General features: G+C 55.7%; 1 protein-coding gene across 1 annotated transcript in view; it reads left to right on the top strand.

Annotated features, from left to right (window-relative positions):
- The window catches only part of PARVB (parvin beta), a 107,931-nt gene that overhangs the window by 71,873 nt on the left and 11,084 nt on the right, over window positions 1-24,974 (top strand). The window contains exons 5-10 of the mRNA XM_044778141.2: window positions 4,959-5,099; window positions 6,412-6,527; window positions 9,292-9,350; window positions 11,953-11,972; window positions 18,282-18,343; window positions 21,114-21,182. Of these exons, the coding sequence (XP_044634076.2) occupies window positions 4,959-5,099; window positions 6,412-6,527; window positions 9,292-9,350; window positions 11,953-11,972; window positions 18,282-18,343; window positions 21,114-21,182 (467 nt within the window). The remainder of the gene's footprint in view (window positions 1-4,958; window positions 5,100-6,411; window positions 6,528-9,291; window positions 9,351-11,952; window positions 11,973-18,281; window positions 18,344-21,113; window positions 21,183-24,974) is intronic.

The raw sequence follows: 24,974 nt of genomic DNA, 5'->3' as shown, positions 1-24,974 counted from the left end.
ACATGGTGATGGATGGCTCACCTGTTGTCTTGTCCTTATTCAGCCAATCCTCAGAAAGTACATTTGGGGGGACGAAAGTGTGTGTGTTTTGATTTGGTCATTCCTTCGTTTGTTGAATGAATATGCATTGGCCTACTGTGCGGCAGGTGTGGATCTAGGCTCAGGAGATGCAGTGGTGACAGAGGGAGTGGTCCCCCCCACTCCCACCTTCTGGCAGAGGGAAGAAAGAGGAGTATTAGGGGTTGCCTCAACCTAAAACACAAATCAGTGCTTGAAGAGGGTAACAAGTGCTAGGAAGAAAGTCAGAGAGGGTTATGAGGTTAGAGAGTGGCTGGGTTGGGTGGACAGGCTGGGCGGTCAGGGACGGCCACTCTGGGGAGAGGACATCTGCACAGTTAGTGTCGGAAGAACCTTCCAGACTGTCTTTGAACAGGTGGAGGTGGACAGTGAGAAAGAGAGAGAGAGAGATGAGGCTGGGAAAGACAGATGGGGTCAGACCACGTCCAGCCCTGGGAGACAAAGGCTTTTATTCCAAGTGACAGGAAGTCAGTAGAGGTTTTGAGTAGGGCTGTGACATGATCTGAGTTAGAGTTTTAAAAGGTCACGTGGGCTTCTGGGTGCAGAATGGAGGGGAGGAGAGTCAGGAGTCGGAGCGGAGAGATGAGGCAGGACGCTGTCACAGCAGCCTGGACACCAGATGAAGTGGCTCCAGATTGGGCTGGAGGTGCGGACATGGGGCGATATTTTGGAGCTTAAAGCTGCCGGAGGCATCAAGGCTGACAGCCAGGTCCATGGCCTGAGCAGCTGGTGGACAGGGAAGCCCTTGGGAGTTGCGTGGAGGGTGGGGAACGAGGAGGCGGCATTGTGTCTGCCGGGGCTGATCCGTCCTACCCAGGTCGGCTGTGGGTGAGGGTGGGGCTCGGCCGCGTGGAGATGATGGTTGGGGGCCCGGGTACCTCACCTGGAGAGCATCTTTCAAATTCCTTATCTGGCTGAACACCAAACAGCCAAGAGTTAACACCTCTATTTGGCTAAGCCGAGGACCCCCATCTTAGAAGGAGCTTCCCTGGTCCCAGAATAGATCTGAAATGTATGGAGATTGTTTCATATTATCACAGTTTTGTTATTAAAATGTCGGTCAGCCTTTCGATGTTTTCTATGGTAGCGTTGGTGTGGTCATTCTCACACTGTCAGGTTCCAGGGTGTTCTCGAGGTCAGGAAACCAGACATTTGGGATGCCAGACACTCTCGGTGACCAGAGAAAGACAGTGTAGCTGAGGCTGAGGCTGAGGCTGTCTGAGGGGACTCTAGTGATGGCAAAGCTGCCCCGTCATCAGCTCCCCTCCCTTTCCATGGTAAAGACCGGGCTCCCCTCCGACTCTCAGACTCGAGGGCCTGGTTGTTGGTGGCAATGCTCTTTGACTGAAATAGTCCTTTGAACTGGGGCCTTGCTCCCTGCCTGAAGGAGACACTTTTAATATTTTCGGAAGCAAACTTAAGAGTGTTGCGCTCACTTCCATTTTTTCTTTGCAATTCTTTTGCATGGCCCTGTGGCTTCATCCAACCCGTCACTTGAAAAAATTACGTCCCTAAACCTTAGATCTGCCAGCACGTCTGTGGAACTCCGGCTGCAGGATCACAGGACAAGCTCTGCATTTGCGTCAGTATCTCAGCCTTGGTGGCCTGGAAATGATGCCAGCTCCCTCCCAGGAGTCGAGTGGCAGGCATCTTTAGAGCAGATAGCATGTAAGAGGTCCTTGCCTGCCCAAGGACATCCTTCGGGGTTCCCTGTTCAGTGGGCTCCAGCAGCACTTTCTCTGGAGCTGCTCTGGCTCACCGTGAGTCCTGCTGCGTCGGTTTTCTTATCTGCCAATTATAGCGTGAGGCTGGCTTGGCAGGGGCAGCGTTCCTTACCGTGGAGTGGCTGCGGTTCCGTTCTGTTTGAATATCTCGCGTATGTACTTGATAAGGCGACTCTAACATCTCTTGTATGCCAAGTGGTCTGACATACACTCTGTTTGGCTGAAGAAAAGAACAATGGAAGAGAATATTCAGATATTAACAGAACATCAGAATGTCTTGCCTGATGTATCAAGGATGTGGTTACACTGGCGAGATGCAATAGGAACCTCCGTGATCACGTGCTCCTGGATCCCAGGATGCCAGGCGTCCCACTGATGGAGGTCACTTTCCAAAGGCAGGAGCCAAAGTCAAGTAGGAGATCTGGCTGACTGCCAAGGCCGAAGCTGGCTTCTGTGCGTCTGTAGAGTGAGAAGAGGCCTGAGGACTGGGCCCTGGGCAGTCAGCCATTAGTGGTCAGGAAGAGCAACAGCCAGCACCGGAGTCTGAAGGGTCCAGCGGTGAGGGAGGAGGAGCCGGGGGAGCACTGTGTGTGGGAGGGACAGAGGAGAAGCTGTTTCCAGGAGGCGGCCGTGAAGGAGATGAGGACCGGGAATGGACCTCTGCATTTGGCCATGTGACGTTGCCACGTGTGAGTCACCATCGGGACCCCAGCTGTGTCCCTTCTTGAGAGCAGATTCCGGAAGTGGCTGCTGGATTCTGTCCCATGGCAGGTCCTGTGTGTGGGTGGGTTACTCTCAAGGTGGACCATCTGTGGACACAGTGAGGGGCCCATGCTGGAGCGCAGAGGGGACTCCTGTCTTGCTTCCAGTTCGTGGCTCACCCTTCTCCTTGCAAAAGTCGGGCCGTTCCTCGTATAATCAGCGTTCACAGCCCCACAGTCGCCATTGCCCGTGTTGGCTTGCCACGCCTGCGAATCCGCCCCGTCCTCCTCTGTCTCTTTCCATGCGAGGAAGATGGGGGTCCCGGCCACAGCGAAGCCCTGAGCTGCTCCTGCAGCCCCATCAGTGGGCAGAGGGATGCCTGGTGATGTGGGCAGCCATGTCCCTTATTTTCTCCCATGTGGGGGTCACCCAAGACCCAGCCTCAGGCAGCACCTCGATTTTTGTTATGGGGTGAATTTTGTCCTCTTAAAATTTGTGTGTTGAAGTCTAATCCCCAGGACCTCAGGCTATGACTTTATTTGGAGATAGGGTCTTTAAAGAGGTGATGGAGTTAAAATGAGGTCATTGGGGTGGGCCCTACACCCATGTGACTGGTGTCCTCATAAGAAGAGATTAAGACACAGCCACACGAAGGGAGGACTGTGTGAGGACACGGGGAGAAGATGGCCACCTGCAAGCCACAGAGAGACCTCAGGAGAAACCCACCGTGCCAACACCTTGATCTTGAACTTCTGGCCTCCAGGAGGGTGAGGAAGTAAATTCCCACTGTTTAAGCCGCCCGGTCTGCGGTGGGTGTCGCAGCAGCCGCAGCGGTCTGAACCAGCTTCCTCCCCTTCTCCCTCGACTCCTCCTCCAGCCTGGGTGTTGCGGCCACGTTCAGTCTGCAGGTTGGCTGGTGGAAGGGGACAGCAGAGGTGTGCTGGGCTCCCCGTCTCAGAGATCAAGGCTCTTGGACCACCTGGCTCTCCGTGACCCTCCTTTCTCCCCCAGGGGCCCCTGCTCTGCCCTGCCCCTGGCTGTTGAACACCTGGGCACCTGAGGTTTATTTTCAGGGTGTTTGTATGGACAGACAGCTGTGGGTTAGGGACCCGTTAGATGGAGATGGAGGGAAATCAAGATGTGTAAATGAGAACCATTTCCATGCCCTGCAGGATGGGTTTCTTTGAGCTGCTTTCTTTAGCCTCCGTCAGTCAATCGCTGCTCCCTGACCTCATTTAGGTGTGGCCGTCTCTGCACTCAAGACCTCTCTTGTCTGTGCTCTGGCCAGCCCTAGGACGGTGCCTGGCACACAGTAGGTGCTCAGCAGCCATTAAGTGGGTGAATGAATGAATGAATGGATGAGTATCCGGAGCCCAGCAGGCATTGCTGTATGATTATATTACCCTGACGGGAATATCAGAACCGTGTGTTTTTGTTCTAATGGAGGGAGGGGGGACATGGGGAGAGAATGTTGAAGTGATGGGGCCTCCAGCGAAAAGGCCTTAAACAAAACTTTGCTGGGGACCACTTGCCAAATGGGAACGCCGTTTGCGAGCAGCCTCGACTCGACTGCCTCTGTGGTCTCCCCCGCCCAGCGATGCTGCTGACACTCCGGCAGGTCGGGCTGTGTGGCCAGCGCCTTGTAATCTCCCTCGGTTAAGGACCTCATGACCTTCTGCCACGTGGCTTCTGTCGTTTGGCAGAGGAGCTCTATCAGGAATCAGCCGAGTCTTGGAATAGATGAATAGGAGGGAACCCGGGCATCCTTCCGCGCCTTGCCCCTTAGCAGGTGCAGGGTCGGGCATCACCTGCTGCTCCGCTCAGGAGGGAAGTGGGAAATGAGGGCGCGAGGGCCGTGGCTGGGTCTCAGTCTCAGTAATTGAATCTTGAGCAGGTGTGACAGCTCCTGTCTGGCTCCTCCAGATTGCTCCCTGTGCGCTCTTGGCAGTAAGATAGTCACAGGCATCTGTAATATCAATAATCCTTCTTAACGTGGTGTCCGAATTTTGGAGAAACAAGAGTGGGAGAGTAAGAGTGCAGGGCGGCAGAAGGCAGCGTCCTAGACCCTTTTTATTTTCCGCTCGAAGTCCTCTTCCCTCTGGGCACCACTGGCACAGCCTCCTCACCTCCATCCCGTCCCCAGCGCATCTCCTTGCCTCCTAGCTGCACCTGGACTAATTTTGTCTGTTTTATGGGCATAGAGTGTTCCTGAGTGGGATGGCCACAGTTTCCTCCTGGAGCTCTCCTCCCTCTTTTCTGCTGGAGCACTTCTCTAAGGAGTATGGGTTCCGTGCGTGGCTCAGCATCCTGAAACTCCCATCGCTGCGTGAAGATCTGCTCCACCTCGGACCCGGCGGAGGAGGGCACCGCTTTGCTGCCAGTTGACCAGGCGGCCCTTTGTCCCTCCAGCATTTCCCGACACTCTGCCTTTTGCTCTTGTCTTTCTCGTTGCAGAAAAACTGGCGGACCGCAAGCTGAACGTGGCTGAGGTGACACAGTCCGAAATAGGGCAGAAACAGAAGCTGCAGACAGTGCTGGAAGCCGTGCGAGACGTGCTGCGGCCCCACGGCCGGGCGCTCCAGTGGAATGTCGACTGTGAGTTGCCCCCAGGGAGAGGGAGCGCATCCTCTCAGCTCGCCACGTTGGCATTCATCACCCCGTGTGGCCTTGCGTTTTCAAAACGGGTTCACACTCCTGCTCTGTGAGAGGCAGCTGGGAGAGGAGAAAGCCCATCCTTCGGATCTCGGATCTCTGTAGATAAGGGGCTAGGTCACGCCCACCCTTCTTTGTTTCTCCTGTGGGTCAGAGGGGAGAGGCTTTTTCTGGTTGGGTGGATCAGGGGAGACTTCCAGAGGAAGGATGGGAGTTTGGTTACGAGACAGAGGCAGCTCTGCCTTCTGCCCAGATGCTAACAGCACCAACGCCAAAATGAGCTGTTTTCCTGATGACCCACCAAAGCAGGTCCTCAGGAGGCGACCCATGCTGGCCTTGGGCACATGTCTCAGAGTGTGCTGGCGTTAGGAATATATGTCATCACAATATTTCCAGCAAAGACCTGAACCCAGAAAGTGAAGAACTCAACCAATAGAAGCTGGGAGCGTCTTTGTCCCGGCTGCCTCTCCCCCTGGTCCTCGTCCTCAGTGTCCGGTGGGGTGGTTGGGGTGCAGCTCAGAGGCTCTCCTGCTGTGAGAGGCCCCTGTGCTTGGGTGAGACAGCCATTGGCTGTGGTGACATTCACCCCTGCTTTCTTGGCCTTGAGACCTCGGACAGACCCAGGCCTCCCTCTTGGGCTGCGGGGCTGTGGGTGGGAAGCCAGTGCTTTGTAAACTGGAAAGCCCGGCTCAGAAGCGGTGATTATCTCCACACCTTGGTCCACGTCCTGGAAAAGAGCTGGTGGAGTTGGCGATGGCAACCAGGGACCCAGGCAGGGCAAGCGGCATGTCCAGTGTCCCCGAAGCACCATTTGCCCAGAGACCCCACCTTGTGGAGCCCGCCGAGCATGCAGAAGGCGAGCTTTTTAAGAGCTGGAGAGAGTAATGCACATGATTGTGGTGGCTCTGTGGCCAGGGTGACCTTTTTCACGATCTTTTCCCTTTTTGTGCTAATTTTCCTCTCCTGCCCATTCTTTCTCCTGTCACTACCCAATTCAGTCCTTTTAAAAACATCATGCTTTTGAAAGTGGTTGCACGGGTCACCCTGGGCCAACAGGAAAGAAACAGGTAGAAACCATAAATTCACACAGGATGCTCATCAACTCTCTTCATTTTTCCATGGCCTGTGGTTTTTTCCATGGTTTTTCTCTGAGGTCTCATTTAGACACAACATCTTTGTTGCCTTTGCGGACGTGGGTTCGGGGCTCTGTGCCTCCCGATCTAAAGCGCCTTCTCCCTTTCCTCCCCCCGACAAGCAATTCACGGGAAGAACCTGGTGGCCATCCTGCACCTCCTTGTGTCCCTGGCCGTGCACTTCAGGGCCCCGATCCGCCTTCCCGAGAACGTCTCCGTGCAAGTGGTGGTCGTGCGGGTGAGTAGCAGCGAGGGGCGGCCTGCTCGTGACTCTGCAGGAGAGACCACCGCCCCCCTCCCCCCTGCCTGGACGTTTTCCTCCTGTAATCTTTCCGCTTTCTGCTTCTTTTTCCCCCAAGCGGCTACCTCCTACTTTTCCCCCTTGACAAAATGTACACCTCGCCCTGGCTTCGAGATAAACGATTGGAGCAGGAACAATGGCATTGATTTGAAGAGAGGCAGTTTCAAAGGCGTGAGGGAGCTGAGGTTTAATTTTCCACATTTTTGAAAAGAACATTCATTTCCCGGCAAAGCCAAGTAGCTGGGATTCAGTCCTCTTGAATGAGCTGATTACTCACTGGAGGGGGCCGAGTCTGGCCGTAGGAAACAGATACCCCAATTAGGGCCGCTCTGCCTGCGTGCCGCAGCGTGGCCGCGGTTCCTCGTGATGTCTGGCTGCGCCTGGAGAAATCTAACCTGGGGCCAGGCTCCTTCTGACGGGGGTGGAGCAGACTTCCCTGGCCGTGTCCCCTTTATTGAAGGGGAGAGACCCTGCCTTAGCTTTCTGTTTGTGATTTTGTCCTGGAAGCGTGTATTAAGCACCTACTGTGTGCTGGCAGTCGGCACTGGCTCTGGGGAAACTAAATGAGGAAAACACACTCGGGTCCGGAAGAAGCAGCTGCCTCCGCCAGCGCGGTGAGGGGACGCTTGGAACCGGGTGTCCCGCGTGCTTGTACTGCTTGAGATGGCCAGCTCCACCCTCTCCTCTGGGTTTTAAACTTATCAGCCCCATGGTCTCTGCGGTCTGCAACGCTCTGGCTGATCCTGTGTTTTCCTAAGCCGCCTGACCCTCCCTTACCCCGGGAGCTCAGCCTTAACCTGACGGGCGGGAGCCCCCCGTTAGGCACCAGGCGAGGGGTACCGGCCGTTGGGCCTCATTTGGTTCCCAAGGAGGAAGGTTTGTGGTCGGCAGTGGTGATGACGGGGACGAGGGACCATCCCTATTGTCCTCGTCTTGGATGCTCACTCCAGGCAGCCAGCCCGGAAAGGCTTCCCGAGGACACAGGGCAACATGGATCCCAAACCCATGGACGTCAGACTCAGGGCCCCGAGCGCCATGCAGCTTGCTGATTGGGGTATTTCCTTTCAGACCTGCGCTTGGATCCAAGAAAATCTTTCGGGTTTGCAGAAAGTTTTACTAACCCGGGCCAGCCCTGGCTGGCGCTTCCTGCCTTGACCAGGGTTGCAGAGGATGCTTCGGGCCACGGCCAAGGTGGAATGAATCGGGGGGAGGAGGTCCTGGCAAGTGGCCGGCCTTGGGCCTCGGAAGCCCTTCTTCCAGACCTTAGAGCTGCCCCCTGCCTTCCCCGTGGCCCCTGGCCTGTCCCTCCAACTCCAGCTTTGCAGTCGGAGGTGGGGAGATGCAAGGAATGTGGCAGTGGAGGGAAGGAATGAGGACAGCGGCCCCATTTACCACCCAGCAGTGCGGCCCCGGGAGAACACTTGACTGCTCGGAGCTGCGGCAATGTTCCCATTAAGCTGAGACTATAGTGCAGACCTTGAAAATACTCAGCGTCATGCATCCAATAGCTCGCCCTGGGCCCAGCACCCAGTAGGCGCCTGATGCACATTCGATGTGTGATGAGTGAGTGAGACGGCTCTGGACTGCCCTCGGTGGGCTCTCTGGAGAATCAACCAGGAGCTTACTTTGCTCCCACCAGTGATGGTGACTCTGCATTCACAAGACGCAGCAGAGGCCGAGCTCAGGAAAGGTGGGGAAGCTCGGATCTTGAGAGGGGTCCACAGTGGGCTGCCCAGCAGAAAGTGAGTTCCCCATCCCTCAAGGGGTTCAAGTAGGGGCTCACGGTGGTGACTGGGTTAGCTGGCTGCCAAGCTCCACTCTGAGGTCCTGTGACATCCAGGCTGCCCCCCAGCACTGCCACCACTGCCCTCCCCTCCCCCCACCATATCTGCGAGGCGCCAGGAGACATGTGTCACCCACCATGTCATGTCCTAAGCTGCTGTAACAAAATACCACAAACTGGGTGTCTTAAAACAACAGACATTTATCCCCTGACAATCACGCAGGCCAGAAACCGGGATCCGGAGTCGGCAGGGCCCCACTCCCTCCGAAGGCTCCGGGGGGGGCATCTGTCCTTCCCCCTTCCAGCTCCCGGCCGCTGCCTGCAGTCCTTGGTGGTCCTTGGCTGGTAGACACACCCCTCCAGTCTCTGCCTCCTTGTCACGTGGCCTCTTCCCTCTGTGCCCATTTCTATTTCTAAGGCCACCAGTCATGGTGGCTATAGGCCCCGCCCTCATCCGTTATGGCCTCATCTTAACTAATCATATTGGCAAAGACCCTGTTTCCGAGGGCCACATTCTGGGGTTCTGAATGGACCTGACTTCAGGGGCCCTATGCAACCCAGTGCGCGTGGACTTCACGTGGAGCTCCCTGTGGTTATGTTTGTTCCTTGTGCTGCTTGCCCGTCCATGGCAGGACGCAGAGGGTCCTTGGGGAGCTGGGGGGTTTCTACTGAGACCCTCACAGCTGCCAGCTCGCAGAGCAATGTGGAGACGAGAGGGTGCAGGATGGTTGGGGGCAGGTTCCAGCCTCCAAAAGGGTCACTCCCTGTGGTCTCCTGCAGCTCACCCACCCGGGCGTGGCTTCATCCTTTAGTTGTTCCCGAGAGCACACAGCGTCGCCCACCCCGTCAGCGACGTCCTTCCTCTTGTCCTCTGCCTGCCCAGGGGTGTGTATTGATTTCTTCCTTTTGGGGTTTCAGAAGCGGGAAGGCCTTCTGCATTCCAGCCACATCACGGAGGAGCTGACCACGACCACGGAGTAAGTGGACCCGCACCCTGCCCTGCGTCAGCCGGTCCCCGGACATACGTGGGGGCCACTTTTCACTCAATGTCCCTCAGCCTTACGATGAAATTTTCACATGAACATCCACCCTCGCTTTCCTCCCTCTGCTCACTTTCTTCAAAGTTTTAATGTTAGGACTGAGCTGTTTGCCACAGCCTTTGGACTTCTCGTTCCTTATGTTAGAAGGTGAGCATTAAGAATGTTGAGACACAGGAGGTGTCCAGAATGGTTAAGGGACCCGTTGTCCTGGTTCGTTTATCCATCTACATTAGCTCCGTCAGAGGGAGGGAGCCACATGGCTAAACTAGAACTTTCCTTTGACAGACAGTGCTGAGCTATCTCTTATCTCTTAGAGAAAGCCAAAGGGCAAAATTTTTTTTTTTTTTTTTTTTTTGGTGAGGAAGATTGGCCCAGAGCTAACATCTATTGCCAATCTTCTTCTTTTTGCTTGAGGAAGATCATCCCTGAGCTATTTTCTGTGCCAATCTTCCTCTGTTTTATGTGGGACACCACCACAGCATGGCCTGACAAGTGGTGCTAGGTCCATGTCTGGGATCCAAACCCGTGAACCCTAGGCTGCAGAAGCAGAGCACATGAACTTAACCACTATGCCACCAGGCCGGCCCCCAGCAGGCAATTTTCAAGAAGGCTAAAAGGCTTCAAATCTATGGAAAATAGCAAATCAAATGGTCTATCTTGCGTATGGTTTTTAGGAGCCTTTACAGCACCCTGTTGAGAATCTTTAAAATTCATGGCATTTGTGCCTCTCGACTAAATCTGTTTCCGATGAAACAGAACATTTAAAAATCGATCCTCTCAGCTAACCCACCTGCTCAGTTCGCAAACCGATTGATTACTATGTCGTGAATCGTGTACAGTCTTTCAAACATCGGAGCTCACACGGGAAAGCACTGTAGGCGTGGGAGCCGTCAGGTGAATGAGAGAGACGCTGACACGTGCGAGCATCTGTTCAAGCCCATGGTGGGGACTGGGGGCGGGAGAGGTGGAGGGGGGCCAGGGGATGAAGGGCCCAGCCTGGCGCGGGGGTCTCAGGCGGCCTGCTCGGGAGCAGGAGGAGGGCAGCTCGAGAGGAAGCAGGACTAGAGTTATGTCTTGCCCTCTATTAATGTGTGACAAACCACCCCAGAACCGAGGGGCTTGTCCGGCCACCGCGTTGTCTGCTCACGGGGCTGTGGGTCAGCGGTCTGGGCCGGGCTCAGCCGGGTGGGGCTCCAGCTAGTCTGGTGGTTGGTGCTGGTGGGCGACGGCCTCTGTTCCTCCATGTGTCTCCTGTCCTCCCTGAGCCGGGCTTCCTCCCAGGGTGTCCCCAGGGTTCCCAGAGAACAAGAGGGCAGCCGCAGGCCCCATGGACCCCCACGTGCCATGTGCTCACATTCTGTGGGCTGGAGCCAGTCACAAGTCATCCCGGATCAGAGAGGGGAGACGAGTTCCCTGCTGGCAGGAGGGGCAGGCAGACCATGGTGGGGACAGCCGTGCAGCGATGGGGGGATGCGGGGCCGTCACTGCAGGGCTCCTTCAGTTCTCTTGGCATCTCCTCCATGTCTGCTTTGGGTGGGCACGGGCTGGGTGGAGATGGGGGCTTACGCATCTCACCACCGGGCATCAAGGGGGCAGGGCCACATGGCGCTTATTTCTCCCTCTCCACGGCCTGTGTGTAGCGGGGGCTCAAGAGAATATTTGTTAAATAAGATGTTAAGTGAGATGGAGCCAGAGGACTTGAGCCTGGAGGGATTGAGGGGTGAAGGAAAGAACGCCCTGCCTCTCAGGAGGGAGCACAGAGAGGAGCTGTGCGTCGTGCGCTGGAGGTCCTCGAGGAGAAGCCGCGTGCCACCCTCGCAGTTGCAGCTTCGTGCAGTGGAAGTCAGGGCCAGCCTGTGTTTCTCAGGATCCTGTAGCATTAGGATTCCCCGAACGTGCATCGAGCTTACTTGCTGACATGTGACCCTCCGGGGGTCTGCACCCCTGCCGTTTAAAGCTTACCATTCGGGGCTTCCAGACAAGCCATTTTCCACATGAACCACTCCCATGATTGAAATACCCCCCAGATGGCCTTAAGGGGCTGGTGTAAACAAAGATGGTGATTTGCTGCTGATCTCGTGCCAGCACTTAGTAACCCGCGTAAGCACTTCTTGTTTGTAATTAGAGCGGGGCAGAATCTATCAAAATGTGACTTATGGGGCCGGCCCCGTGGCACAGCGGTTAAGTTCGCATGTTCTGCTTCAGTGGCCCGGGGTTCACTGGTTTGGATCCCGGGTGCGGACATGGCACTGCTTGGCAAGCCACGCTGTGGTAGGTGTCCCACGTATAAAGTAGAGCAAGATGGGCACGGATGTTAGCTCAGGGCCAGTCTTCCTCAGCAAAAAGAGGAGGATTGGCAGCAGATGTGAGCTCAGGGCTAATCTTCCTCAAAAAAAAAAGTGACATGTTTTTATAAATGGCCCATCAACTGGGCAGTTTGGGGCTCTGACTCTCCGGTTGCCTCCAGCGTCCCCTCACACTGCTGATCAAGCTGGGTTCTGAGCACCCGTCTGACGGCTCTCTCTGTTCTTGCTTGCAGGATGATAATGGGTCGCTTTGGTAAGTAACCCCGAGGGTGGGGTGGGGAGTCTGAGGTTGCAGGGCACTTTGGGGCTGTCCCAGGGTTCCCACCGTCACACAGGGGCCGCAGGACCCGGAGTGGGTTTCCCGGCTCCCAGCAGTTCTGGAATCTTAGAGCAGGTGTGCAGTCCCCCGTGGGCCCCACACTGTGGGCTTATGGAGGTTCGAGGGGCCGGGTGGTGATAAGGAGAGTGTGGTGGAGGGTGGGGCAGGGGACAGGGAAATGTCTGGGTTGGGGCAGATGCTCTCACCGGCAGGGACCAAGGGCCGAGCCAGGGACTGGAACCCGGATAAAAAGGAGGGCAGAGATGTCGACCTGAATACAGAACATAATCAGCCAGCGGGAGAGAGTCTCCTTAGGGGAGGTGCTTTCATAGATCATTTCTCCACCTTAAAATCTCCGGCCTGGCAGACCTCCTTAGAGTCAGGCAGCCGTCAGTCTGGTCCCAGCTGGGTGACCTCTGGCCTGCTCCTTCACCTCTCTATGCCTCATCTGTGAAATGGAACCTTGAGGTTGTTGAGAGGATAGCGTGCGATAATAAATGTGCGCTCTGCTTGGCCCTGAGCCCGGCTCTCTTTCTGTGGGGTGGTTATCACTGTTAGTTTTCAGTGGCTGTTCCCAAAGAGCTGTGCCCTGCCCCGTTATAGCCCCAGAACTCATCTTCCTCTCAGCGAGGACGGCAGATAAAGGGACAGCTTGTGGCAGTGTGAAAGCCTCAGGGATGGGAACCCCCAGTGCAGCCGCAGCCAGAGGCAGCCTGAGCCAGGCTCCCTGCTTTGGGGACTGTTTCAAAGCAGATAGCCCTTGACCCCCAAACACGGTGTTCTCCACTGAGTGAGGAGGGAGCAGAGCTGTTGGAGGGAAAAGTGGAGCCAAATAGAAGTTTCCCTGTGTGCCTGGTGAGCCTGCTGCCTGAGCTGGTCCCCTGGGGGGGGGGGGGGTGCTACCCCGGAGCCATCTGCGGCCTTCGAGGGGCTCTGTAACCTCAACGTTATTCTGGGGACCGATGGCACACTGCTGCTTGTGTGTAAAGAGAGGATGCGGCTGTGATGTTCTCAAAGGTCTCGAAGGACAGAAAATGTAGCAATTACACTCCTTAGCCTTTGTAAGCTGTGTGGGGAAATTCTTAGTCTTCACTATTTTTTTTTTCTTAAGTAGCAATTCAGTTCCTTTTAATGTCTTTATTATTAAAAAAATAGTAAAAAGGGAGAGAAATGGAACCCCTCCTGTGTGGCTTTGGCGAGGCGCAGTGGGGGCGGGGCTCACGGGGCATGTGGGACAGCGGGAGTGACCCGGCCCGGCCCTGGGTCTGGGAGGAGGCCTGTCTAGGGGTGCACCTCTGTCCAGTCCTTTCTGCAGGGAGGGCTCCGACCCCCGCAGGGGTTGTCCACGCACAGAGGTGACGAGAGTGGGGTGGTCAGAGCATTAAGTGTGGTCTTTGGTTTTCTGTGAGTTGTCACCTTTGTGTTTGGGGCAGGCTGGTCCAGGGTCTGGGGAGCCCCGGGAGGATCGGTTCAGTTGGGGGGCTGTGTGCGGCACCCGGAGGCAGAGGGTGAACACTCCCCATCCCGCCGCAGCCGAGTGAGCCATTGCTTTAAGGGGCCGGTGTACCAGATGGTGACTCCCTGGGAGGAGGCAGGTGTCACAGTTTGGAAAATGGATTCAGCCGCGTGCTGACGAACACAGAGACCTTAGAATAGTGGGGGCGGGGCCGGAAGCCCCGAGAAGCCCTGCATTGTCCTCCCGTGTTCCTAGGCTCCCGGCTTCTGAAATGCAAACAGGCTATTCGTGGGCGACAGGCACTCAGTTCGCCCCCAGCTCGCTGCTGCTGATGCCGCTCCCAGGTTCCAGTTACCCCGCCGGCCGGGCAGCCTGGGCACACGCAGCGGGGCTGCCACCGGCCCTTCTCCTGGGGGAGCCTTCGGTCCCCATCGCCCCATGGCTTCGCTGGGTGCTGGTCCCTAGCTCGCCTCGAGCTGGTTCCTCTGCACGTGGTTGGGGTCAGCCTTCCGCCTGTAACTCCCTTGCTGCTCCAAGAGCATCCCAGATGCCCCCTCTTCCAGCTTCCACACTTGCACTGCCCTCTGCCTGAAATGCTCTCCCTCTGGAGTCCCCCATGGCTCACGCTCACTCAGCTCCTCCAGCTCTCACTCATCATCACTTAGCAGGGAGGCCCTCCCTGACATGCCCTCCGGCTCACCCCACCCCTGCCCTGCCTTGTTATCTCTTTTCTCATCTCTCTGCTCACTGGAGCACTTTGCTTGCTCCTTGCGTCAGTGGTCACTCACATGGAGCCCTGCCACGTGCCTGGCAGACCCAGGGTGCTGCGGCAATCCGGGGACCCCAGCCCTTCCCTCTTTCCTTTCACACATGGATCCTCCCACTGTAAGCATCCTGTGGGCTGGACCGTGTCTTCCTCAGCCAGCATCCCCCGCAGCCAGCCCTGGGCCGCAGACTTTCCAGGAGCTTCCAGAATACCAGGCAGACCCTCCTTGGCTAATGTCGGCCCGCTGGGCTTCGCAGGGAGTCACGTCCTCAGCACAGTTTCTCCCATGAGCAGTCTGAGCTAGGGAGGGAGGGACCCACTCTGCCCCCACCCAGGGTCCTCCCCTTCCCTGCCTCCGGAGGGCATCACTCTCCAGACCCAGGTGGGAATGGGAGGCCCTTCTCTCCCCAGGGGAGCTGGGGAGCTGCAGCCTGGTCTCCATGGCAACGGGTTTGCTGGCTGCCTCTCCTCCACAGGCGGCGCCTCCCCCTCCCCCCTGGGCTCCTCCCCAGCTGTAGGGAGAAGGGAGGAGAAGCTTTTTTCCTCTTCCTCTCCTGGTCTCCTTATAACCCTGGTCTCTCCCGCTCACATCTCCCCCTTTCTGCCAACAGAGCTTGTTCCAACATTGCAGCTGGATCACACTGCTCCTAGTCACCACCCTCCATGGCTTCTCACACTGTGGGACCTACCCCCTCTTAGCCCCCATAATAGGCCAGCACTTTCGAACCCACTCTGGCTTTCTTGTGCCTCTCTTTGCGCTTTCTGTTCCCTCTGCCTGGAATACCCTTCCTTCTCTTCTTGCCCCGTCAGGCCCCGGCTCAGATGTCACAGCTCCTGTGTGAAGCCTTCCTTGGTCCCCCCGGCCCTATGTCCATGGGCCCCAGACTCGGGTGCCTTCATGGACCAGGCTGATAAAGCCAAAGAGGGAAGGGGCTGGAATACCAAATGCTAAACGGCAGCTGCCCTCAGCCCCCGTGCAGGGTGGCAGCGGGGCATGGTGGGGCCTGGGGCAAACTAGAGGGTCCACACCCCACTTCACAGGCATGTGGATCCAGGGGGGCACCGTAGGCAACCTGTGGCCACAGCTTCTGGTCCTTCAAGAGAGGCCAGAAACTCAGAACTTTGGGACAAATCTTCCAATTAGAAAGATGTCACACAAACAAAAACAACTTTATTTGGACTAAACTAATCCCTGAAGGTGGAGCTTGGTCCCTTTCCATGTCCTTTCTGGCCTTTTGTGGCATCTGTCCTGTTGGTACCACCTCGGTTTACCCATCTGCCTCCCCAGCTGTCCCCGCCCAGGGGCAAGGCTGCCCTGTGGTTATCTCCGGCACTGTCCCCAGGGCCTGCGGAGGAGATGGGCTGGGGCAGGAGCGCCCCAGGGAGGAGGGGGGGTCGCCAGCCCTGTGTCCTGCTCTGCGTTAACCGGCTGTTTAATTCCCGCACCAGCGGTGAGGCGGGACTGTTTTTACTCCTGCTTTATGAGGAGGAAGCGGGTTTGGGGGGGAAGGGACAGGCCTGAAGCCATGGGGCTTTGAAGTGGCGGAATCTGGATTTGAACCCAGATCCAAACCCGCACCTATTTTCATCCTCGAGGCCGTAAGGGCAGGGGTGCAGTAAGGCTCGCCTGGGCCTGCGCCGTGTGACCGGCCGTGTGGCATTGCCCTGGGCAGGTGAGGTCCCCGGCGCGGGTGAGGTCCCCGGCGCAGGTGAGGTCCCCGGCGCGGGTGAGGTCCCCCTGGGCGGGTGAGGTCCCCGGCGCGGGTGAGGTCCCCGGCGCGGGTGAGGTCCCCGGCGCGGGTGAGGTCCCCCTGGGCGGGTGAGGTCCCTGGCCCAGGTGAGCGCGCCCCGGGGCGCAGCCCTCCGCACCCCCGTGCGGACTCTGCAGCCCAGCGGTGGCCCAGCTAAATATACCCGGCTGACGTCAAGCCCTCTTCTGCTCCCGGGGTTTCTCTCAAGCTGCATTTAAAGTTTGTATTTTGCTTTGTAAAGATTTAGCTCTTTTTTTCCCCTTAGCAGACTGCCTTATTGAGTATAATCTGACTGAGATGATTATAAAAATAATTTACAGCTGCTGCGGTAGAAGGGCTGCAGGGGGTATTCCCCTGGGCGTGGCCTTTGCGGGAAGGAAGTGGGCCGGCCCTCATCCCAGACAGGCAGGGGCACGCCCCCTCCCTGCGCGTGCGTACACCCCCCACCATGTTCCCTCCCTCCCCACCCGCAGGCCGAGAGGAGGCTCCTGCCTGGCCTGGGCTGGGGGTGTGGGCTGCCTCCCAGACCTGGCCCTTCAGTGGATAGGGAGCATCTTCCTTTTGGGGCCAGGTCAGGGGAGAAGGGCTGGATGCTTCCTTGGGCGACGTCCTGCCTTCTTCTCATCCCTCCTTCCCTCCCCCCATCACTGCCCCATCAGGCTGGGCGCCCAGGCCCCCAGGGCTCCCTGTTGGGCGTTGGGACCTAGCATGGCTGCTAACAGAGGCTTTGCTACTGGCCGGGATCCTCTGAGCATATACTGCCCCCAGGAACCTTGGGGAGACGGGTGGCTCCTTGAGGACAAAAGTTGGGTCCCAGGCTTTCCAGATGCCCTCCTCCCCTCCTCCCCTGCCCCTCTGCCCTGGCGTCGACTTCACTCAGCCCTGTGTCCACCCTGGCGGCCTCATTCCTCCTGCGTGGGGTACAGGCTGCAGCGGGCTCTGTCCTGCCTCCATGTGGCCACGGCTTCATCAGGCTAAAACCGGGCACCTGGTGCCCCAGCCCTGCTCCTTTCTTAGCCACCAACAGCCGTGTTCCCTTTGCCTCCAGTGGCCCCTCATTGCAAAGAGGAGGGGTTGGTTCTGTGTCAATTTGGAGGGCATGGCTGGGCCCCCGACTGGCAGTCAGAGTGGGTTAGGGCTCACCTTGGAGAAGGAAGATGGGTGGGACGTGGAGGAGCAGGCGGCGGGGGTTCCCACAGAGGCGGACACCCCCGAGAGAATTGCTGCAGAGAGGGTCTGGAGCAGGGTCTTCAGATTCATTCTTTCGTTCTGAGCATGGCTGTGGGCCCTTCAGTGTTCTGGGAGTCAGAGACAGTGCAGGGCTCTGGGGAGACAGCAGTCCCAACCCTCGAGGAGCTCACAGTCCAGCAGGTCATATGCAACACACAAATACACACAAAATGTACTCTCAAATAGTGATTAAGTGCTATAAAAAGTGCACCAGGATAAGAGGACAGAGAGTGGGAGTGGGGCGCTCTTTGAGATGGGGATAGTTGTGGAAGGCCCCTCAGAGGAGGTGACATCTGAGAGCAACCTGAAGGATATGAGGCCGGTGAACAGCAGGTGCAAAGGCCCTGTGGTGAGCATGTGATAGAGGAGCAGCCGGGAAGCCGGTTGGTGGAGTGAAGTCAGGGAGAGCGAGTGTGTTGGTGGATGATTCTGAGCCTGTTGGAGCCCCCGGGAGGGAGAATCAATTTTATTCTAGAAGTGATGAAAAGCTGTGGGAGAGTTTTAGTTGGGGGTGGGGGGTGGGCGTGGGGAATGATCCAGTTTACACTTTAAACAGCTTTCCCTGCCTGCTAGGGAGAATGGATCAGAGGGGCCAGGAGTGGAGGAAGGAGGCTGATGAAGTAGGAGGCTGTGGCCGCCCCTGGGTGAGGGGCCATGGGGCCTGAATGGGGGCAGCAGTATGACGAGCGGGAGAGGTGGTCACATTTACCGACAAGATACTGGTGGGTACGGAGCGTGGAGGAGGGAGAAGCAAGAACCCCCAAGTCCTGGGACGTGATGGGGGCAGCTGTCCCTGTGCTCCCCGTGTATTTCAAGTTAAAAGATGGACCCTGAGTTAGAAGGAGTCTAGAAGCATCCTTTGCTTGGGTTGTTCCTCGTCAGCGCCCACCCTTCGGGTTCTGCAGGAACTGAAAGGGTTCTAGGCAGGCTGAACGTCCCGGGGGAGCAGAGGTCCCTCCCCCCGGGCCGGGTGGGGGTCAGGGCAGCAAGTGCATCTCCACAAACCCTTCTTTCTCCCCGTGTCTCCGGGGTCCCCGCAGAGCGCGACGCCTTCGACACGCTCTTCGACCACGCCCCGGACAAGCTCAGCGTGGTGAAGAAGGTAAGCCCGTGGTCGGATCGTGTCTCCCTCCGTCTGCGTGCTCTTTGCAGCATCAACCCCATGCTGGGAAGAGGGTGGGGAAATGTTTAAAATCTGAAATGTTTGCCACTTGGATTGAAGTGTAATTATAGTCAAAAACAGAACTGCGGTGCATAAAATTAGCACCTTTTAACTGCACGTCTCTGCTCCCTGGGTCCCCGCCCGCCTGCTCGCCCGCTCCTGCCGAGCGCATTACCCAGCCAGCGCCCGCGTGGCGGTTCATTCCGACTCGAGGCGTTTTTTAATGTGGAAATGTTTTTAAGCGTGTCAACCTGCTGGCTCCTGCCGGCCTCATTACCGCGGAGCTGCCCAGTAAACAGGCTTTGCCAGCAGAGCTGTTCTGTGCGTGCGTTTGGCCCATTTCCCCTCCAGGCAGGAGCACAGAGGCCAGCCCTGCAGCCGCAGCTCAGGCAGCCTGCTGGCGATTCCGCGGATGGAAAAACCCGAGCGAACCCAAAGCTCTGAGGGTGGGGGCTGGGGAGCCATGGGTTTCCAGGGGGATCTGCCAGGAAGGCTTGTCCCCACCCAGGAAGAACTGAGCCTCTCTCACTGCACATCGAGCTTATCTGAGCACCTGCAGACAGCTCATTCCGCGAGGCAGCCTACAGTGGGCGTGCTCCCGCTTTCCTGTAGAATCGGAGGAGCCATCGTGTCTATCTGAGACCCCGGGGAGAGGGGACGAGAGTTCTTGAATGCCTAGGATGGTTTTCCCATACAGGTATCATAGTGCAGGACTTCTCAGAGCCTTTAAGATGCTGATGTGCATTGTAATTCTCCAAGAAGGGACTTAGTAGGAAGCGTTTCCCAAACTCATTTGTCGGTAAAGAGATTTGTGTATCTGTTTTGGGTTGGAATGCATTGAGTTCCCGTGGAACCTGCTTTTGGAAAGTGCTGGTCCTGGCTGCGACAGGGAGATTGTTAGCTCTTGGAAGCACCTTCAAAAGGCCGGGGGAACCATCCCAGTGGTCCTTCTGGGGCACAGCCTTCTTAGCGTCCTTGGGGCATGAGTGACGGCCTGGAGCCTCAGAGCCTCCCCCTCCCCCCCAGCCGCTTCTGGCCCCAAGGCCCTGACAGAACCCCTTCAGCAGACGCCCAAGAAGATTCAAACCTGCTTCCCACTTAGCAGCTGTGCGACCTGAGGCAGAGTCTAACCACTGCCTCAGTTTCCCCATCTATCAGTAGGGCCAGGCCATCCCCACCTCTTGGGGGCACCGTGAGAGTAAAATGCAAGGGCCCGGCACGCAGCCCGTGGTCACAAGATGGTGTGGAACGTGGCAGCATAAGGTCAGCTTTGGTCTTTCAGCAGATGTGATCCTTTTTTTTTTTTTTGAGGAAGATTAGCCCTAAGCTAACATCTGCCACCAATCCTCCTCTTTTTGCTGAGGAAGACTGGCCCTGAGCTAACATCCGTACCCAACCTCTCCTACTGTATATGTGAGACACCTACCACAGCATGGCTTGCCAAGTGGTGCCATGTCCACACCCGGGATCCGAACCAGTGATCCCCTGGTCACCGAAGCGGAAGGTGTGCACTTCACCGCTGTGCCACCGGGCTGGCCCTCAGCGGATGTGATCTTCATTCGTTCTTTGAAACGACATATTTTGGGCCCTGGGGACCCCAGCAGTGCACAATACACAGTCCTTCTGTTTGCCTGACAGCATCCTGCTTCCCGCCTGGCCCTTCCCCACCCCCATGTTGAGAGCTGCTCTGTTGGTGGCTCCCCGGACCCCAGAATAAAAGCAGGGGGCCCTGGCCACAACCCCCAGGTCTGTCCTGGGTCAGCCCCTCCTACTCTTTCCCACCCACCCATATACAGCCTGAGGATCCCAAAGGGTTCCCACCTGTGCACGTGGCCTGGGTTTCTGTGCTGCCCATCGCCCCGACTCCTGCCTCCCGCTTGGCCTCTGCCAGGACCGGCTCCAGTGTGCCCTCCTCCAGGGCCACACCTCTCCCCGTGGGCTCATCAGACCTCCCTCTGTTGCGTGTTTCCCAGCTTTGCGTATCTCTTGATTTCTCTGTCGCCTCCCCTGGGTGTGCCTAATGGAGAACTGGCCACAGGCTCTCCAGGGTGGGGCTCTGTGCTCCCGTCTTTGTGTCCCCAGCACCGAGCAGAGTGCCTGGCACGGAGCAGCTGCTCAGTAAATTTCAGGGGAACGAATAAGGAAGTGACATCACATCCAGGGATGGGAGGGGTGGGGCTGGTATTAAATTTCCGTTTAATTTGGGTTTGATTGCTGAGAAGTTACAGGTGACAAGTTTTAAACTTTCACCAGAGAGGAGGTGCCAGTGGCTTTTGCTGTGTATGTCGCAGGCTCCGCAAACCCCAGCTTCCCTGAGACAAAGCCGGGATGGAATCTCCATCTACTGAAACGGTGATGGGTGTGGCCCGAGGCAGCCTTTCTCTCTGATCTTTTGTCGCTGGAGGTTACCTATGTTTAAAAATTTCATTATCTTCCCCTGACAGATTTACCCTTCTCAAGGGCCCTGGTCATGCCTCTCGAGGATAGTTAGCACATGTGCATGTGGGTGGTGAACAGAGGTGTGTGTTTCCTTCTCCAGCTGGGATAGATTTAGGCATTATCCCATTAAAACCAAGGTCACGAGCCTTTTGTTTTAGCAAACAGGAGGTAATCGAAGCATTCCACAAAACAGAGACGGCCCGTGTCGCTTCCGTCCTGGCGGATGGAGCCGAGTCGCTCACTCATGGTCCGTGTCTCTTTGCCTTGACAGTCGCTCATCACGTTTGTGAACAAGCACTTGAACAAGCTGAATTTGGAGGTGACAGAACTGGAGACCCAGGTAAGGTGTTCTGGGGTCCTGTGTCGTTGTCAGCAGGCTTTCTGATCCCGGGTGGCCGTGTGGGCAAAGCAGGCGCTGTCTGGGTGTAACGAGGATGCGCGGCCGCTCTGGCCTATCCAGACCCTCTGTCCTGGTTTCCTGGTGCTGCCGGAACAAAGTACCACAAGCTGAGTGGCTCAGGAAACAGAAATTGATATCACGATTCTGGAGGCCTGAAGTCCCAGATCGAGGTGCGGGGGGCTGGTTCCTTCCGAGGCTGAGCGGGGGCATCTGTGCCAGCGCCCCCCCAGCCTCTGCTGGGTTCCTGGCGATCTTTGGTGTCGTTGGGTTGTAGCTGCATCACCCCGACCTCTGGCTCCATCATCACATGATGTTCTCCCCGTGTGCGTGTCTGTGCCCAAATTTCCCCTTTTTGGAAGAACAGTCATATTGGGTTGAGGTCCCCCCTGCTGACCTCAACCTGATTACTTCCGTAAAGACCCTATTTCCAAATAAGGCCACACTCACAGGTCCTAGGGGTTAGGACTCCAACACATCCTTTTTGGGGGACACAGTTCAACCCCTGACACCCTCCAAGGTGCCACACCACCTCCACCAAAGGGCCTCTGCATGTGCAGGTCCCTCAGTCTAGATGTTCTAGAACGTTCCGTCCCCCTCTGCTTCTCTCTGTCGCTGTTCTCACACTTGGCGCTGTGGCTGGCACCTAGTTCATGCTCACTAACGTCCCTCTAATGCATATGCACAGTAAGCATATAAAGTATGCCCCCCACCCCCACCCCCAAAGCTAAAGCAGCTTCGTGATAAAATATGTTTTGAGCACTCGGCAGGATTAAAGACAAAATATAATTTTTCCCCACGATTAGCTGGGCGCTTGAATTTGGAGTCCTTTGAGTTCTTGGTACAGATTTCTCTACCGCACAGCTGATCCTTCCTAAACCCTGGGGGGATTGCATCCGTTGCTTGCTTTCTTTAACTTTTCTCATTTGCTTTTCTAATTAAAAAAGTAATTCAGGTTCATTGTAGAAATGTCTGAAAATGCAGATAAGTAAAACAAATAAAAATGATTCGTAATGCCCTCCTCAGAGAGAACTGCGCTGAGGGTCTTGTTCCAGGCTGTCTTTCTCCTTGGCGAGCTAATCGGGGACGGCGTGCGTCTGTATTTGAGAGCCGAATGGTCCGTTCTTAATTGGTGTGTTTATTTGTGCGTTGTTCGCAAATACATTTATTATCTTCAGCAGTTTACTGATATTGCACACAGCCTCTGATTGCTTGCTGTTTGGTATGTGAACAGTCCAGAAGGAGAGTAATTGAAAAGTGAGAATCCTTCTTGCTCTCTCCCCGCAATCTCCCCCCCTCATCTTCTTGGGAGAGGTAACCAACTACAGTTAATGGTAGGATGTGTGTTTTTCTGGATACTTTATGTGCATAAATGTATTTTTTAAATGACCATAGATCGTACTGTACTGGATAGCTGTTTGCAATGTGTGTTTGTTACTCAATCTATTGCAGGCACCTTTTCGTGAGTGTCGGTGTTTCTGTCTCGTCTTTGCTCTGTCGCCTGGGCTGTCTGCATTCGGTGTCTCTAACAGCTGCCTTCTCCTCCACTCTCAGGCTGTGCTGCCCTTGATTAGACGTTTCCCTTACGATGGGCGTTTCCCTCTCTTGTAAATAGTGGTACTGTGAGCATCTTTGCACACAGCTGTGTGCTCCCTCGTCTTTTTCCTCGGCATAAACTCCTAGAAACGGAATCCTTAGACCAGAGGTGGTAACACCAAGGGCCCCCAGGAATGTTTGACCATGTGACACTCTCATCCTGCAGTGGTGACAACTCCTTTTCCCACGTCCTCGTCAGCAGTTCCTGACTGTCACTTCCCAGATGGGCCCGCACGCCAATATTAATAGCCAGACATCTTAGGCTGAGATTCTAAACGTAAATTTGCATCGATCTTTATTTACTCGATATCTCCATTTTTTTTCTATCATCACATTATATAAAGTAATATCTTAAAAATATTTTTAACCACTGGTCTACCAGATTGCTGGCCACAGAAATGCAGAGAACTTTTTCTCTTTTGTTGCAAAGGAATCTGGGTATTTTTATAAATATGTTCACCGTTAAAGTCTGGATGCTCTGGGAGTCGGAGAGACCCGGGTTTGAATTCCTGCTCAGGTTGTGTGTGTGTGTGTGCTAGTGTGTGTCTGTGTGTTTTCCCCTCCATTTTAAAGCCGCTCTTATGCTGTGGGCTTATCCTAGCTTATGTTATATATTATCCTATCTGTGTGATTTGAGTCAGTCAGTCAACCTCTCTGAGCTTCTCCCACAAGTTTAAACTGCAGACAGTAGATATTGTTGAGGCTTAATGGAGATAATGCTCTTAAAAGGTGGGTGGTGACGAGGAAGACGGCAATGATGGTGTCTTGGGGCATCTGTGGGGGTTTCCGTTCCCTGCAGAGAGGCACAGCAGATTTCTGAGCTAGGGCACGCCCGGTCTCAGGATCCCCGCTCTGGGGATGTGCAAATAGAGGGTCCCACCCACTCACTGATGAGCCGCGCAGTGCTCTGCCCGTGCAGGCCTGTCAGTGCAGCAGCTCCACTCCCTCCACCTCCGGGCAGGTGTCTTCATCCACGCACAGCTTCTTTTTGCCTGGAAGTGGGTCAGGCTGATGTGAGGGCCGGCTTCTCTGGGCTTGCTGGCTCCGTGTCCCTGAGGGAGAGCTGCTAAACCCTTCTGCTCTCCTTAGGGAGATGAGTAAGCGATTTCTTCACAGCATGGAAGCAGGAGACTCGTGACACACAGGCAAAGGGTCATTTATCAGTCAGAGCACAGTGAACCCGGGCCTGGAACACTGGCCTCGGGAGAGACCCCGCCCATCCCCACGTTGCTGATCGTGTCCCTCTGCCTCTGGCTTGTTCCTTAGCTTCCACTTCCCCTTTCCGAGGACGGGCTTCTTGATAGCAAGTGTTTGTGATCACTCCTCATCTTAAAGTCGGGGGCCTCGGTGGGCTGCCCAGGATGGCGGAGGGAGCTGTCACCGGTTTTAAGTAGAAATGCGCTCCTTTCTGCAAGTTCTCGTTTTGCTCATTTCGAGTTGCTGATCTCGGGAAGCTGACGGCCTCCTGGGCGTCCCGCTCCTCGTGGCTGTCCACTCATCCTACGTGACGATCGTCTCGGCCAGTGCTGGCCCCTAGAACTTTCTTGAATGATGGAGATGTTCTGTCGATGCACCATCTGATACAGACGCCGCTGGCCACATGTGGCTGTCGAGCACTTGAAATGTGGCTGGTCCCACCGAGGGGCTGGATTTTGTGTTTTAATTAAAAAGCATTTTAAATTTCAGAGTTCTGGAGATCGGTTGCACAATAGTGTGAATGTACCGAACAAGACTGAACTATGCCCTTAAAAATGGTTAATATGGTAAAATCATAAAACTTGTCATAATTAAATTTAAAAAAGAAAGCATAAGCCAGTCACAAAAGGACAAATACTGTGTGGTTTTAGTGACATGAGCTCCCTAGGGAGTCAGATTCATAAAGACAGGACGTAGGATGGTGGTGCCAGGGGCTGGGGGAGGGGGCGGGGGAGTTGCGTTAACGGGGATGGAGTTTCAGGTTGGTGAGATGAAAAGAATTCTGGGAACGGATGGGGGTGATGGTTGCACAACAATGTGAATGGACTTAGTGCCCCTGGACTGTGTGTACACTTAAAAATGGTTAAAATGGTAAATTTCGCCTTATGTTTATTTTTATGCGGTAAAAGAGAGTAAGTCAGCAACAGTCAAACAAAGAAATTT

This window comes from Equus asinus, chromosome 4, assembly GCF_041296235.1.
Source record: "Equus asinus isolate D_3611 breed Donkey chromosome 4, EquAss-T2T_v2, whole genome shotgun sequence".
In the NCBI taxonomy this organism is placed as follows: domain Eukaryota; kingdom Metazoa; phylum Chordata; class Mammalia; order Perissodactyla; family Equidae; genus Equus; species Equus asinus.
The sequence above is the reverse complement of the archived record's forward strand: the minus strand, read 5'-3'. Positions and strand labels throughout refer to the sequence as shown.